The 14,756-nt window shown below is 32.9% G+C and overlaps 1 protein-coding gene across 1 annotated transcript in view; it reads right to left on the reverse strand.

Annotated features, from left to right (window-relative positions):
* Nucleotides 1–14,756, reverse strand: part of LOC126885102 (dynein axonemal heavy chain 12) — a 660,248-nt gene that overhangs the window by 471,859 nt on the left and 173,633 nt on the right. Inside the window, exons 7-9 of the mRNA XM_050651529.1 lie at nt 11,725–12,122; nt 5,572–6,169; nt 5,255–5,512 (exon numbers count right to left, since the gene is read on the reverse strand). Of these exons, the coding sequence (XP_050507486.1) occupies nt 5,255–5,512; nt 5,572–6,169; nt 11,725–12,122 (1,254 nt within the window). The remainder of the gene's footprint in view (nt 1–5,254; nt 5,513–5,571; nt 6,170–11,724; nt 12,123–14,756) is intronic.

Consider the following 14,756-nt stretch of genomic DNA (forward strand, 5'->3'; position numbering starts at 1 on the left):
TTTTTTTAATTTAATAATTTTTTTTTTAATTTTTTTTGTTTCATTCTCTTATTTTTTTATATTTTTTTTAAATATATTTTGCAAATATAACTAATTACAATAATATTTTACTATCCGACAAGACAGATACCAAACAGTCAAAAATTTTCTTTTTATTAAGTGACAGAATAAAGAGAATATTTACAGGGAGTGGGATGTTCTGATCTATAATTCTTTTAATTAGGTGATTGGTTAGGTGTTTATGCTTCTTGCATTCAAAAAATATGTTGTTCAAGTCAATTTTAACCTCACATTCTTGAAAAATATTCGAATCTAATATGTTTATTTTAAATAAATATGCAGGATAACATGCATGTCCAAATCAAATTCTGCTGATGGTGGATATGTATTTGCGAGGGAGAGTGTAATTATTATAACAAGGTTTTTCCGGAATAATCGGTTGTATGAAACTGTATTATGTTGTTGATATGCTACAGTACCTTTCCCAGTGTGTTTTCCAGTCTTTCATCGGTTCAGTTCTTAAACAAGCAAAAGCATCTAGAATGCAGGACTGATATTTGGTTACTGTTCCATGGATGAGGAAATCTTTAGCTAATTGGTCTACATGTTCATTATGTGTAAGTCGTGAATGTGCTTTGATCCACATAAGTTGTATTTTTTGGGTGTGTTTATTAATTTCAAATAAGATTTTTTTATTAGTAAAATGTATGGATTAGAAGTACTACAAGGTAATTGATGTGTTTGAATAGCAGTAAGCACAGATAATGAATCAGATAAAATTACTGCAGAATTATAGGATGCTAATTTGAAATAAATTAAAGCCTCATATACCGCCGCAGCCTCGGCACTAAAAATGGAGAAATTTGAGAGCAATTTAAACATTTTTTTCTATAAATTTATCTGGAATATAAAAGGCACAACCAGTACCATTTGAACTTTTGAATGCACCTGTATAAATACAAACAGATTTTGACCAATTTGTAAGGTAGTTGTTTAAAACAATACTGTTTAATAAAGAGTGCTCATGATAACTGGGTTGTATTATATCTACTTGATTTAGTAACTCAAAGAAATCTTCGATATCTACCACTTTATTTGCAACTGCAAGTTCAGTAGTATTATTCGCAGTGTTTCGAAATGCTTTAGATAACGGTGGCGAGTTTTTGTGAGCCCAATATTTATTTGTTAAATCAAAATAATTTAAAGTACTAATTTCTTTATATAAACAAGTGTTGCAACATCGAATCTTAAGAATAAATTTTTGACTGAGATATTCTCTTCTGAATTTAGTGGGCGGTTCCATTTTTTCAACATGGTGGTTCAATAGGAGTAGATCTCATAATCTTTTTCTCACGGGCATCTTTCAGTGCGTCACAGTTTTTCGATTTCTTTCTAACGCATTAAATTGTATGTGACAGAAAAAAGGCATGTCCGTGATTACAGACATTTAAAAAAGTTATTCTAGTTGTCGATAGATGGCGCTATAATCGAAAAAAAAAATTACGAATTATATAATATAACTACGAATATAATCTATACAATTTATAAGACTATACAAATGAAAGAAAATACCATTTTATAAATGCAATAATCACAATTGATTTGTTTTTATGCCAAATTGCAAATAAAATGTGACAACTGTCAAATTTAATTAAAATGTCATGTTAGAATAAATGTTATAAATGTGTATCATCCCGGACTTACCTTTTTTTCTATCATTTGTGACGCACTGAAAAATGCCCATGAAAAGGACCATAGCACCTATGCAACAACGCAATACTGTCTTTAGAAAAACATCTATGCGACCTAAAATATTGTTACTAGCCGATCCATACAGTACTGAGCCGTAATCTATAATATATCTGATATATGAACGATAAAATAGGAGACATGTTTCAACATCTGCACACCACCAAGTATTTGCAATTGATTTAAGAAAATTTATTGCTTTACTGCATTTGTCAAGCATAAAATCAACTTGCAGTTTCCAGGTCAATTTGGTACCCAGTTTATTAAAGTATCCAGTTAATTTTTACAGTTATTATGTTATTAAAGATTAAAGATTTTGATTTTTCGTGGAAAAAATACCTATTGTTAAGCATTTTTTCATAATAACTCAAAAAATTTAAGTTTTTACAAAAAAATTGAAAATCCTTTCTTGACAAACCTTTTAAAGGTAATTCAAAGTTACTTATAATCGGTATTTGAATGTATGTTTTTTTTTGGCGAGTACCCAAATCTAAGAATGGAAGCTTAAATAACAGGAAAACGATGCATTTTATAAAATACGCTTACTGAACGCTTTTTAAAGTACAGAAATACCTATCAAATGAGCTCTAGAAGAAGCTGATAGCATCAAAATTAAATAAGTTATAATGTGAAAAACAGGAACCTTCCAATTTTTATAGGAAAAAGTGAAAAATACGGCTAAGCCGGATAAGTAAAGAATTTAAACTTCAGATCCACACCAGTAAAACAGAAATAATGATCGTAGACGGAAAAAATAATAATCTACCGCGCATACACCAAGGGGCAACTTTCGAAATAGTAAACAGATTTATATACTTGGGCTCCCTGATAACCAACAATGGCGATACCTATAAAAATGGCGGTAGACATGGCTCAAGCCTCGACATATAAATTAGCTAAAATAAAATAAGAAAATCAAGATAGAAGCAAGATCGGAGCCTTTAAAATATTGGTCTACAGAAGAATTTTACGCGTGTCCTGGAGAGAACCTAGAACCAACTTATCAATTCTGGAGGATCTTAGCAGAAAAGACGGGATATTAAAAAATTAAACCAATCATACCTTAATTACTTGGGCATATAGCCACAAAGGCGGATCTATGGAACTACTGGTAGTAAAAGCAAAGATAGAAGACAAGACCGAGGGGAAGATCTCTAACACGATGGGCAGACAAAATGAAGGCCCTAGTAAGAAATTTCTACATGAATCCATTTGACACAGAATCGCAGCCAATGGAATTTCTCCTCCTTCTTCTTAGCATTCTGTCTTCCATGTTTGGACATAGGCCTTTGCCAACTCCTTCCGTCGGTCTCTATCCTGAGCAACATATTTATTTCCAATTTGTTCCGGTTCTTCTTTTAATATCATCAACCTAACTCATCTTTGGACATAGGCCAAACATAGTCGTCCATGTTTGGACATAGGCCTTTCCCAACTCCTTCCACCGGTCTCTATCCTGAGCAACATATTTATTTCCAATTTTTTTCTTCTATTCTTTTAATATCATCAACGTATCTCATATGTGGTCTTCCTATTGGTCGTTTACTTTCGTAAGGTCTCCAATATTGTATTGTTGCATTCTAACGTTTGCCTTTTTGTCTAGGAATGTGGCCTGGAAAACTCCATTTAAATTTGGCAACTTTTGTTGTTATGTCCTCGACTTTTTTTATTGATCTTACCCAGTCGTTCTTCTTTTTATCTGACAGTCTTATACCTAACATTGCTCTTTCTGTTGTGGCTAGTTTATTCATATTTGTCTTGGTTGGGGTCCAGGTTTGACATCCATATGTCATGATAGGAAGGTGCACTGTTTGAACATTTTGCTCCTCTAGTGTTGGGGTATTTTGCGGTTTTTGAGTATCTAACTAAGTTTTTCAAATGCTGCCCATGCTAGTGTTGCTCCTCTAGTAATTTCCGCACTTTGGTTCTATTTACCAAGTTTCAGGGTTTGACCTAGGTAGATGTATTCCCGGACTTGTTCCATCTCACTGCCATTTATAGTTATACGTTTGGGTCATCTATATTTTGCATTAGTTTTGTTTTTATCATATTCATTTTTAGGCAGACGTATTTGGAGCTGCCTGCCAGTTTCTCCATCATTATTTGCAGTTTCTCGAATATGCTCGCTATAATCACAATGTCGTCAGCGAATAACGTGGTTTAACTTGTTGTCATTAACGTTAATGGCGTAGGCTGACTAATTTGTAGTTGTAAAGACGTCTTATAGAGTAAGGTTGAAAAGCTTTGGCGATATTACGTCTACTGGTCTCACTCCTCTCTTAATGTAGATGGGCTTTGTATTTTCATTTAATTGTGCTATAATAGTTGCATTTTCACATCTACGCCCTGACAAGGGCTCAAGGCTTGGGGAGGTTAAAAGTTTCTATGTTGTTTCCCATTTATGTGATTTTTTAGTCGCATAGCGTATTGTGTGCATTAAAATCTCCCAGTATACTTTCGAGATGTAGGAATCTTACTTAGAAGATTAGGAACATCTGCAACACATGGATCAAAATTAGGAGCTAGGTGAAGACTGTAGATATTATATTTTAAAGGACGTACTAAGGACGCCGTTACAGCTTCTAGATGGGTAATACTGAAAATCTCTAACAAAGTATTCACCAAGACTCTACATATATATTTACAAGATAATTTTGGGAAGTGTGTTCTGCTGTATGTTTTTATTTTCGATACGTGAACTACTGTCAGTTAATGCTACTGTTATAATGACCGTTGGTTATGGTAATCAAATTCAGCAAGCAATTTATATAGGTTGCTACAAAATATATGCAAGAGAAAATAGCAGGCAAACGCAGTCCAGGACAAAGAAGAACCTGATGGTTGAAGAACTTACGAAATTGGTATGGTATTGATATAAGCAAGCTATTTAGGGTAGCAGTGAATAAAATTAAGATAGCTATGATAGTAACCAACGTTCTGAAAGGAGTTGGTACATGAAAAAGAAGAATTTATATAGATAATACATGTTAAAAACTTGAATAGTTTGACATTTTTAGAGTAAAACTTATACCGAAGTAGAAATTTTTAATCACGTAGTATGTATGGATTTTAGATCCAAATTTAAAATCATCTTTCAAAAAGTTGTCCATTTACATTATAAATTTTATAATGATTACTGCACTAATGGCCGGTTTTACCAACAACAAATAAGTCGTCAATGAATAGTTATTCGTCGAATAAAATTTAGTAGACGTATATATTTATATTCTGTTTCAATATAATTTTGATAATTTAAAGTTAAACTGGCGAATTTACTTTCTGATAAATATTTACAGCGGGATTAACTTGCCAATTTGTTCAAAGAGCAATTATTTATTTGATAAATAAATAAATTAGGTCTTATTTGACGTTAGTAACGTGGAGAAATGTCAGTTTATTGGTCGAATAATTTATTCAAACAATAAACTACTATTTATCGTTGGTGAAATCGGCCATTATTCGTCAAAAATCAAAAATACTTTGCTGCGAAAAATAAAATACATACCTAAATACTCGTAAGCGTATTTAACAGTTGCATTAATCAGTCTGACAAGAGCTTCATCGTCTTCTAAGTAATACCTTAATTGAGATAACCAGTTAAATTCTCTATCATTAGCTACATTATCCTTGTATAATGCTTCCACAACATCCTTAGCATGTACATCAATAACAATTAAAGCTTTAATGGTTATTCTTGACAAATTAGTTAACGAAGTACTTCTGATTAAATTAACAATGTCTTGAAGCTGATCTTTTAATGATTCTACAAATTCCAAACTATTAAATATTTGCACTGAAAATAAATAAAAGGTAAATACCTACCTAAAAAATGTTTCAAAGTCATTTCTTGATCCCGGTTCAGTGCTAAATGTACATTATGGGTCCAATGTATTTGAGATACACACAGTACAACTTGACCAGGCCATTTTTGAACCCATTGTGTTCTAGGCGACATTATATAATTTTTAAAGCTCTTTAGTATTTGATCCCTCACGGAAATAACCATCTGTTCTTCAACCAAAACGAGCCATTTCTCTACACTACCCCCTGCCTCTTTGGTATCAACAATACTTTTTAAATTTATCTTTTCTAGTTCTTGGCTGAACATAGCCGAAATTTCCAACTTATCGTTAAATTGTAATCTATTGATAGCTTCAAAGCATTTTCGAAGATGTGGTTGTACTCTAAGCGGATCTTTTGTTTCGGAAAGAATTTCAAGCATTTCGTCGTTGGACAAGAAAAAAAATCTTGGAAAAAATAATCGTTTTCTTTCGAGGTAATCAGTAACGCCGTCGTTAATTTGTTCTAACAGTTCAATACAATACTGCATTGTTTCTAGAACACCAGGTGCGCCTGCTGTTTCATATACTCGGGGATCTCTGATAACTACATCCATATACCGCTTATAGGTATCGTTAACCTATAAATATTACAAAATAATTTAAATGTATATTATTAAATACATTTTTTTTTATTTTCATTTTTTTTTTATTAAATACATATATATCGCTCATCCGAAAGAAAATGTCACAACTCAAAAAATAACTTTTTTCAGTACAGACAAAAATGGATTTTTTAGATCTTAATTTAGCTGTAAGTTTTAAACGGTAACCGCTAAAATTTATAAATTAAAACGACTGATATACAATCACATAAGTGAATGTTTCTAGTTGTATAAGAAGCAAAACTAAAAAAGCTATCATATTGATTCAATAAAATTGTGTTTTGACCAGGAAAGTTTTGGGGTAGTTCTGATTTCTTTTATTATATACGGATTTTGGGCTGCTGAATCCGAATATGAGGCTTGCGGACAAAATTTCTTGCCGAAACATTGAAAAAATCGCGAAAAAAGCGAAAAATTTCAGCTTTTTTCCACTTTTTTGCTCAAATCTCGAAAACTATTAACTTTTACTAAATGGTCTGTTAACAGAAATAAAAGTACTTAAAATATTATCTACAAATATCACTATTTACTTTTTTTTTCAGACGAACCGTTCGGTCTAAACTTCGGTCTTCCAAAACTTTATTTTTTATTAGAATGCTGTCATTTGATAAATTTCTCCTAGTTTTCTGTACAAATAATAAATGTTAGTTCACAGCTATGGTACGTCTCTTGTGACAGCTTCCATGAGTCCATTCCGTCCTAAGAGGCCGGGAATGTCTCTGCTTTTCCCTTAGAGCCACAGAAGATCAGGCACAGTTTCAGTTAGTGTGAACATTTCCTTCGGATTTGTTATCTTTATTTCTGATAAACCTTGAGGTTTTGTCCTTTCAAAATGAATTAGTTGACTTCCATAAACTTCAGACGCTGGTTTCTTTTTTATCCGAGGAATGGATTGCTTAGGAGCTACTGCATGTTTTGGTGTAATACAAGAAATGCCACATATGACGTGAAAAGTGTGATATTCGTCGATTGTATGTACATACATTAAAATCAGCGTTATCGTACACCGTACACCTGCTATGTAAAACACGGCAGGACAATTTTCTGCGGAGCGCCTGCGAATGCTGACACTTCCAGGCGAACAGCTTCTGTATAGGATGAACAAAACCCCAAAGAGGAAACTACATCAACCTATTTTCTTGAGCCGTACATTTTGTAGAGAAAACGGACAACCCTGCAAGGAATGGTGAGACCAACACCAACTATCTGGACCTTACTGCCGCTAGAAGACTTTGAGCAAGCCCGTTGCTTATCTGGAAGTGTCAGCAATCGCAGGCGATCCGCAGAAAATTGCTTTACACAGCAGCTGTGCTTTCCACAACAGGTGTACGAAAACGCTGATTTGAACCCTTTCTATGCCAGGCCTGAATTTGCATGTTGGTCCCTTAATCCCAAAGGTTTTTTCATGCTTAGAGTCCCATTGCCTTATATATACGTCGCATATAAATAGACAAATGACCAAAACATGTTTTTTAATGAGTTTTTTTAACCAGCTTAAACGTTTTCTTTTCAAAAGTACTCATAAGAGGGCAAAACCAACTTGAAAAAATGTAACTAACTTAAAAAAAATAATGTAATGTAAATTAACATTAAAAGTTTTCTTTTGTGTGGTACTCCTCAAAACATGACACTACGCAAAGGCCGACTCCGCATCTTGCACACATCTATCTCGGTTTGCTTCTTTTTTTTTTCTGGTCTTTTCTGTGGCTACAAACGTTTCACCTTCTAGCAGCTACCTATAAGCGTTGCCACTAATGCTACAATATAGCATATTATCTAAAATATGTGAACAAATATATACGGCAATGGGTCCGCATGACCTGTCTTAGATGCCAACGTTTTGAGGCTTTGGGAAGAATAATCTAACATTTTCGGACATATTTTTACGGCATTGGGACACCAATGATTCCAAAATTTTATAAGAAACGCATATTTTCGGCTTTGGTCAATTGAGACCATAACACTTTGAACGTATGGGCCATTCCACGAACATACGCCTGTTTTGGATTACTTCGACAACGAATATTTTACTGTGCAACATAAGAAGTGCGAAAGTAAATGGCGCTAATAATTATTCCAATAAACAACAATGTAATTTGCAATTTACTTTCGTTCTTCTTATTTTGCACAGTAAAATATTCGTTGTCGAAGTAATCCAAAACAGGCGTATGTTCGTGGAATAGGGTATATATATACGGCGGCTAGGAATACAGACCCACTTTTTTAGAAACATATATATGCAGCGTTGGGACAGAAAGGGTTAATGTACATACAATCGACGGATACCACACTTTTTACGTCATGGGTGGCATTTCTTATATTGCACCAAAACATTCAATAGCTCCTAACCAATCCATTCCTCAGCTAAAAACTTAACCCGCACCTGAGGTTTATGGAAGTTAGAGAGCTGTTCAACTCATACATTTTGAAAGGACAAACCTCAAGGTTTATCAGAAATCAAGATCCGAAGGGAATGTTCACACCAATTGAAACTGTGACTTCATCTGTGCCTGATCTTCTGTGGCTCTAAGGGAAAAGCAGAGACATTCTCGGTATTTTAGGATGGAATGGATTCATGGAAGCTGTGAGAGGAGACATACCATATTCATATTATGAACTAACATTTATTATTTGTACAGATAACTAGGAGAAATTTATCAAATGACAGCATTCTGATAAAAACTAAAGTTTTGGAATGTAAAAAGTGGGTTTTGCCGAGACCGTTAAAAATTAGCCATTTTCAACTTGCACCTTAGACACCTTAGACCGAATGGTTCGTCTGAAAAAAAAAGTAAATAGTGATGTTTGTAGATAATTTTAAGTACTTTAATTTCTGTTAACAGACCATTTACTAATAGTTAGTAGTTTTCGAGATTTGAGCAAAAAAGCGGAAAAAAGCTGAAATTTTTCGCTTTTTTCGCGATTTTTTCAATGTTCCGGCAAGAAATTTTGTCCGCAAACCTCATATTCGGATTCAGCAGCCCAAAATCCGTATATAATGAAAGAAATCAGAACTACCCCAAAACTTTCCCACTACGGAGCTTGTAGAGTACACATTGGCTGAATCATATCTCACTTAACAAAGAAAAAGATAAAAATTTTGATTTATGTCACTTTTTTTGTAAAATATTGGTCACTTTTTTGCACATTACCTAACAAAAAATATCTATGACACTTCTCGAAATAAAACGGTTTTCTAAATAAAACTGGCTCTCTGTATTAGAACTTTCAAACTAAAAAGTGCTTCCCTCGTTCAGAGTACTGCTCTGAATCCAAATTGAACTTCACTTAGGTGTTCGTTTAATTTGGTGTATGTATATGTGCGAGTGGATGATTATAAGGAGTACTTTAAGTACATGGCTCATTAAACTAATTAATCTATGTCCTTTACATTTCCTAACGCTGACTTTTCTAGGAAGTACAATATTGTAGGTAGGTATCTCTTATTTGTATTACCACATTTTAATTTTTTTAAGATAGTTTTTAAACGAACAGTATTGGAAGCGTTAGTACTTCTTTCAAATTCCCAACAAAATGTATTTTATAGAGAACGTCTCAATATTCTTCCAAACCAAATAGGTTTTTCTAGTGTCTCAAATTAATAAAATCTCTTGGATGATTAATCTGAAATATTCATAATTCATACCCGAGAATTAAAAAATATTTTAAACGCCCTATATAGGGAAATAACGAAATAATGCTGCCGCAAGTAGTTAAGTTGTTATTGTATAAATTCCATTATTATCGTCGAACAAATCACAAACAATATTTTGGAAGATTGCACACATGCTGACGTTTAATGCCGTTTATCTTTTTAATATTTGGTAATAAAATAATACGCGTGGGCCTGACCCAGAAAAATTCCGCGACAAGAAAAATATACATTAATAATCATTCCTTCGAATCACTTCAAACAGTCAAGATGTGACTTTACAGCACATCATTATCATTATTATTATTCATCCTTTCATTGCCACTGATAGTAAGAGCTAGTTTATTATTTTTGTATTTCTCTCGGGTTACAAGTTTCGACTTAAATAAAGTACTATCATCGTTAATCTGGTGTTTCACTGTTGGCGATAGAAGTTGAGTTCAACCGATTCAATAAACGCGTACTATACGCTAAGCATTAAAATTTACGCACCACCTTAAAAATGTGACATTTTTGATGTCTCGTATTTCCTAAACCCGTTGTCCAATTTGAGCAATTTTTTAGTATATTATAGCTTTATTCTTCAAGAATATTGATGTAATAATATTATTGCCAAACAGGTAAGTGTCATTGTATACCGGGTGTAACAATGATAGTGTGTTTTTTCCTCAAAGTTTGGAACACCCTGTGGAATATTCTAGCGTATATAAAATATTGAAATTAAAACTTAACTGTAGCCTTAGGCTTTTTTAACATTTTTATGTTTGATTAATTCGTTTATGTTGGATAATAAAAAAGTTAGGTACTTTAACAACTAACAATATTATTCATCAATACAGGATGTTTCTAAATAAGTGCGACAAACATTAAGGAATAATTCTGCATGAAAAAAAATGACCGTTTACTTTATAAACATATGTCCGCAAATGCTTTGTTTCCGAGATACGGGATGTTGAATTTTCTCTTACAAACTGATGATTTATTTATTCTCTAAAACTGGTCGAGATATGAAAATGAAATTTGGTAGGTTTTAAGAAGTAGCTATTGCGCAGTTTTTGACATACAATTAAGAATTATATATTCACTATTGGCGTGCATACGGGTATAAACATTTTAGATACATCCCGTATGCACGTCACTGGTGAATATAAAATTCTTAGTTGTATGTAAAAAATGCGCAATAACTACCTTTTAAAACCTACCAAATTCCATTTGCATATCTCAACCGGTTTTTGAGCAATAAAAAAATCGTCAGTTTGTAAGAAAAAATTCAACATCCCGTATGTCGGAAACGAAGCATTTGTGAACATATGTTTATAAAGCAAACAGTCATTATTTTCTCATGCAGAATGACCACTTACAGTTTGTCGCACTTATTTAGAAACACCCTGTATTGATGAATAACATGGCTAGTTGTTAAAGAACCTAACTTTTTTATTATCCCACATAAGCGAATAAATCAAAAAGTAGAAAGTTAAGAAAGCCTAAGGCTATAGTTGGGTTTTAATTTTAATATTTTATATACTCTAGAATTTTCCACTGGGTGTTCCAAAGTTTGAGGAAAAAACATACTATCATTGTTACACCCGGTATACAATGACACTTACCTGTTCAGCAATAATATTATTACGTCGATATTTTTGAAGAATAAAGCTATCATATAGTAAAAAAATCATTAAAATCAGACAACAGGTTTAGGAAATACAAGACATCAAAAATGTCCCATTTTTAAGGTGGTGCGTTAATTTTGATGCTTAGTGTATTAAGCAAGTAACTAACTGCACTAATATATCTTTTTGTTACAAGAATAATAACAAATAATATCTAGTAACAAAAAAATCTGCATTGTATGAAACAATAAAATCAATACATTACCTACCTCTTTAAAGAGCTGTCCTTCTTGAGGCATTTGAGCTACTATATCTTTGGATGAAAAGATGGGCAGCAAATACAGCCACTGACTTTGAACCTTACCCCATACATCTAAAGTATTGTTAATTCTAACAAGTCTCTTATAAAACTCTTTTACTTCTGCTTCATAGGGTTTAACGAAAATGGAACCACGCATTGTCAATGCTTTCAGAATGTGATCTTCCAGTATAATTTGAATATCATCAAGAGCCGACAGTATGTTTATGCCAGTTTCTTTAAATTGACTGATTTTAAAAAGTATTTCATTCCATTCTGACTTCATTTTTTGAAGATTTCTGTATAGTTCACGTTCTTTCGTAGCTCCGGAACTAATGATGTCATATTTGTCAAGATCTTTTTCTAAACCTGATAAAATTATATTGAAGAGAGTTAGTATGAGGAGATATGAATATGAATGAGTACTCAGTGGCAAAAGTTAAAAATTAAATAGGTAGTATATACAATATACAGTACCTACAAATATAAAGAAATATTCAAAAAAGGTTTATTTTTTACTAACAGGCAAACACTAGTACATATTTGTTTCGAAATTAACTAACAGAACAAACCAAAACTACTTATGATATACATATATCTTTGTCCAAGAAAGTATGTGCAAAAAGGAGATAGAAACTACATATAAATTAAAAAAAAACACCACTTATCCCATTATTTTATTGTCTTTTAAGGACACCGGCGCAAAATGTCGCCTGTCAAAATGTTCAATGTGCTCACAAAATGTATTCATTTTTTTCGAATCCTGAGAAAACTAACCTACATATTTTTGAAAAATTTAAACACAGAATGAAAGAGTACATTATTACTGATAGCCGAAAGTCGCTAAAAACTTTTATTCGTGGTGTGCAAGTACTTGGAGGGAACACGAGAGACGATCGTGCGCGAATAGCGGAGAAATCTTGCAACTTTCTTAAATAATTCATTGTCAATTGAAATTGTCAAATTGACGTATATTTCATACCTGTTGTCATTGAAGAAGAAAAATTATATATTGCTCCACAATACTGATCTGATATGCAATTATTATATAAAGGTAAATTTTATTAATTTTATTTTGCTTGCAATACTGCATTTTAATAACTAATTTTATTTACTACATACAATTGTTTACGTTTTAATAACATAACCTAAATCTTATTTTTCTTCTTATTATTTTTTTGGACTATGGCCTTGATAATTATCTAGCAACCAGGACCCTATGATTGGCCAATATAATTAAAAATGCGTAGAAACCAGGTGTCGCTTTTCCGAACTTGCACGGTCCGAATAATGATTATTTTAATAAGTTGCAGGGTAGTATGGTATAGTTAGACCCAAACCCAGACATCCAAAGTGAAAGTTATCCTTCAACACCAAATTGTTCTATATGGTCCACATAAGGTTCAGAAAAAAGTCACACCATTTTGAGCGTCGGGTTTGGGGGTGAGAGGGGGGAGAAATCTGCAAATTCGTAGTTTTTCACATTTTTCGTCAATATTTCTAAAACTAAGCGGTTTAGCATGAACAACCTTCTACACAAAATTGTTCTACATTAAATTTGAAATAAAAAAGGCCCTATGCATAATCCTTCTAAAATCAACGGTTCCAAAGTTACGGAGGTAGTATATTATAATTGGTCCAAAAAAAGGCCTTGCCCAGACATCCAAAGTAAAAGTTTTCCTTTTACACCAAATTGTTCTACATATATGGTCCACATATTGTTCAGTAAAAAGTTACACCATTTTGAGCGTCCGGTTTGGGGGGGAGATGGGGGAGAAGTCGATAAATTAGTAGTTTTTTACGTTTTTCGTCAATATTTCTAAAACTATGCTTTAGCGTGAGGAATGTTCTATAGAAAAATGTTCTACATAAAATTTAAAATAAAAAAGGTTCTATACATAATTGTTATAAAATCAATGGTTCCAGAGTTACGGAGGGTGAAAACTGGAGGTTTTCGATACTTTTTATATTTACCGATTTCTCACCCCCCTCTCCCCCCCCCCCCAAACCCGATGCTCAATCTGGTGTGACTTTTTTCTGGATATTGTGTGGACCATATAGAATAATTTGGTGTTGGAAGATAACTTTCACTTTGGACGTATGGGTTTTCGGTATAGTTATATCATAAATATTGCCCAAAAAATATAAAAAGTATCGAAAACCTCGACTGTTCACCCTCCGTAACTCTGGAACCGTTTGATTTTATAACAATTATGTATAGAACATTTTTTGTTTTAAATTTCATGTAGAACATTTTTGTGTATAACATTGTTTACGCTAAAGCACAGTTTTAGAAATATTGACGAAAAACTTAAAAAAACTACTAATTTACCGGCTTTTCTCCCATTTCTCTCCCAAACCGGACGCTCAAAATGGTGTAACTTTTTACTGCACAATATGTGGATCATATAGAACATATTGATGTTGGAGGAAAGCTTTTACTTTGGATGTTTGGGTTGGGCCTTTTTTTGGACCAGTTCTACTATACTACCTCCGTAACTTTGGAACCATTCATTTTAGAAAGATTATGCATAGGGCCTTTTTTATTTTAAATTTAATGTAGAACAATTTTGTATAGAGGTTTATTTATTCTAAACCGCATAGTTTTAGAAATATTGGCGAAAAACTTAAAAAAACTACGAATTTACCGATTTCTCCCCCTCCCCCCCCCCCCCCCCAAACCCGACGCTCAAACTGGTGTGACTTTTTTCTGGACATTGTGTGGACCATATAGAACAATTTGGTGTTGAAGGATAACTTTCACTTTGGATGTCTGGGTTATGCCATCTTTTGGATCAACTATACTATACTAGGGGTGAAAATAAGAGAGAAGATTTAGTGTGAAGTGTGACTTTAAATGCAAATATTTCATTAATTTTTTTTTGTTTATTCTAAGAGACTTTAGACACACTGTATGTAGTAACGTAATCTTTCAATCTGCGTTAAATTGTTTTAAAAATACTTATAAGTTTTCTCAGGATTGAAAAAAAAAATGAATACATT

Source organism: Diabrotica virgifera, chromosome 5, assembly GCF_917563875.1.
Source record: "Diabrotica virgifera virgifera chromosome 5, PGI_DIABVI_V3a".
In the NCBI taxonomy this organism is placed as follows: Eukaryota; Metazoa; Arthropoda; class Insecta; order Coleoptera; family Chrysomelidae; genus Diabrotica; species Diabrotica virgifera.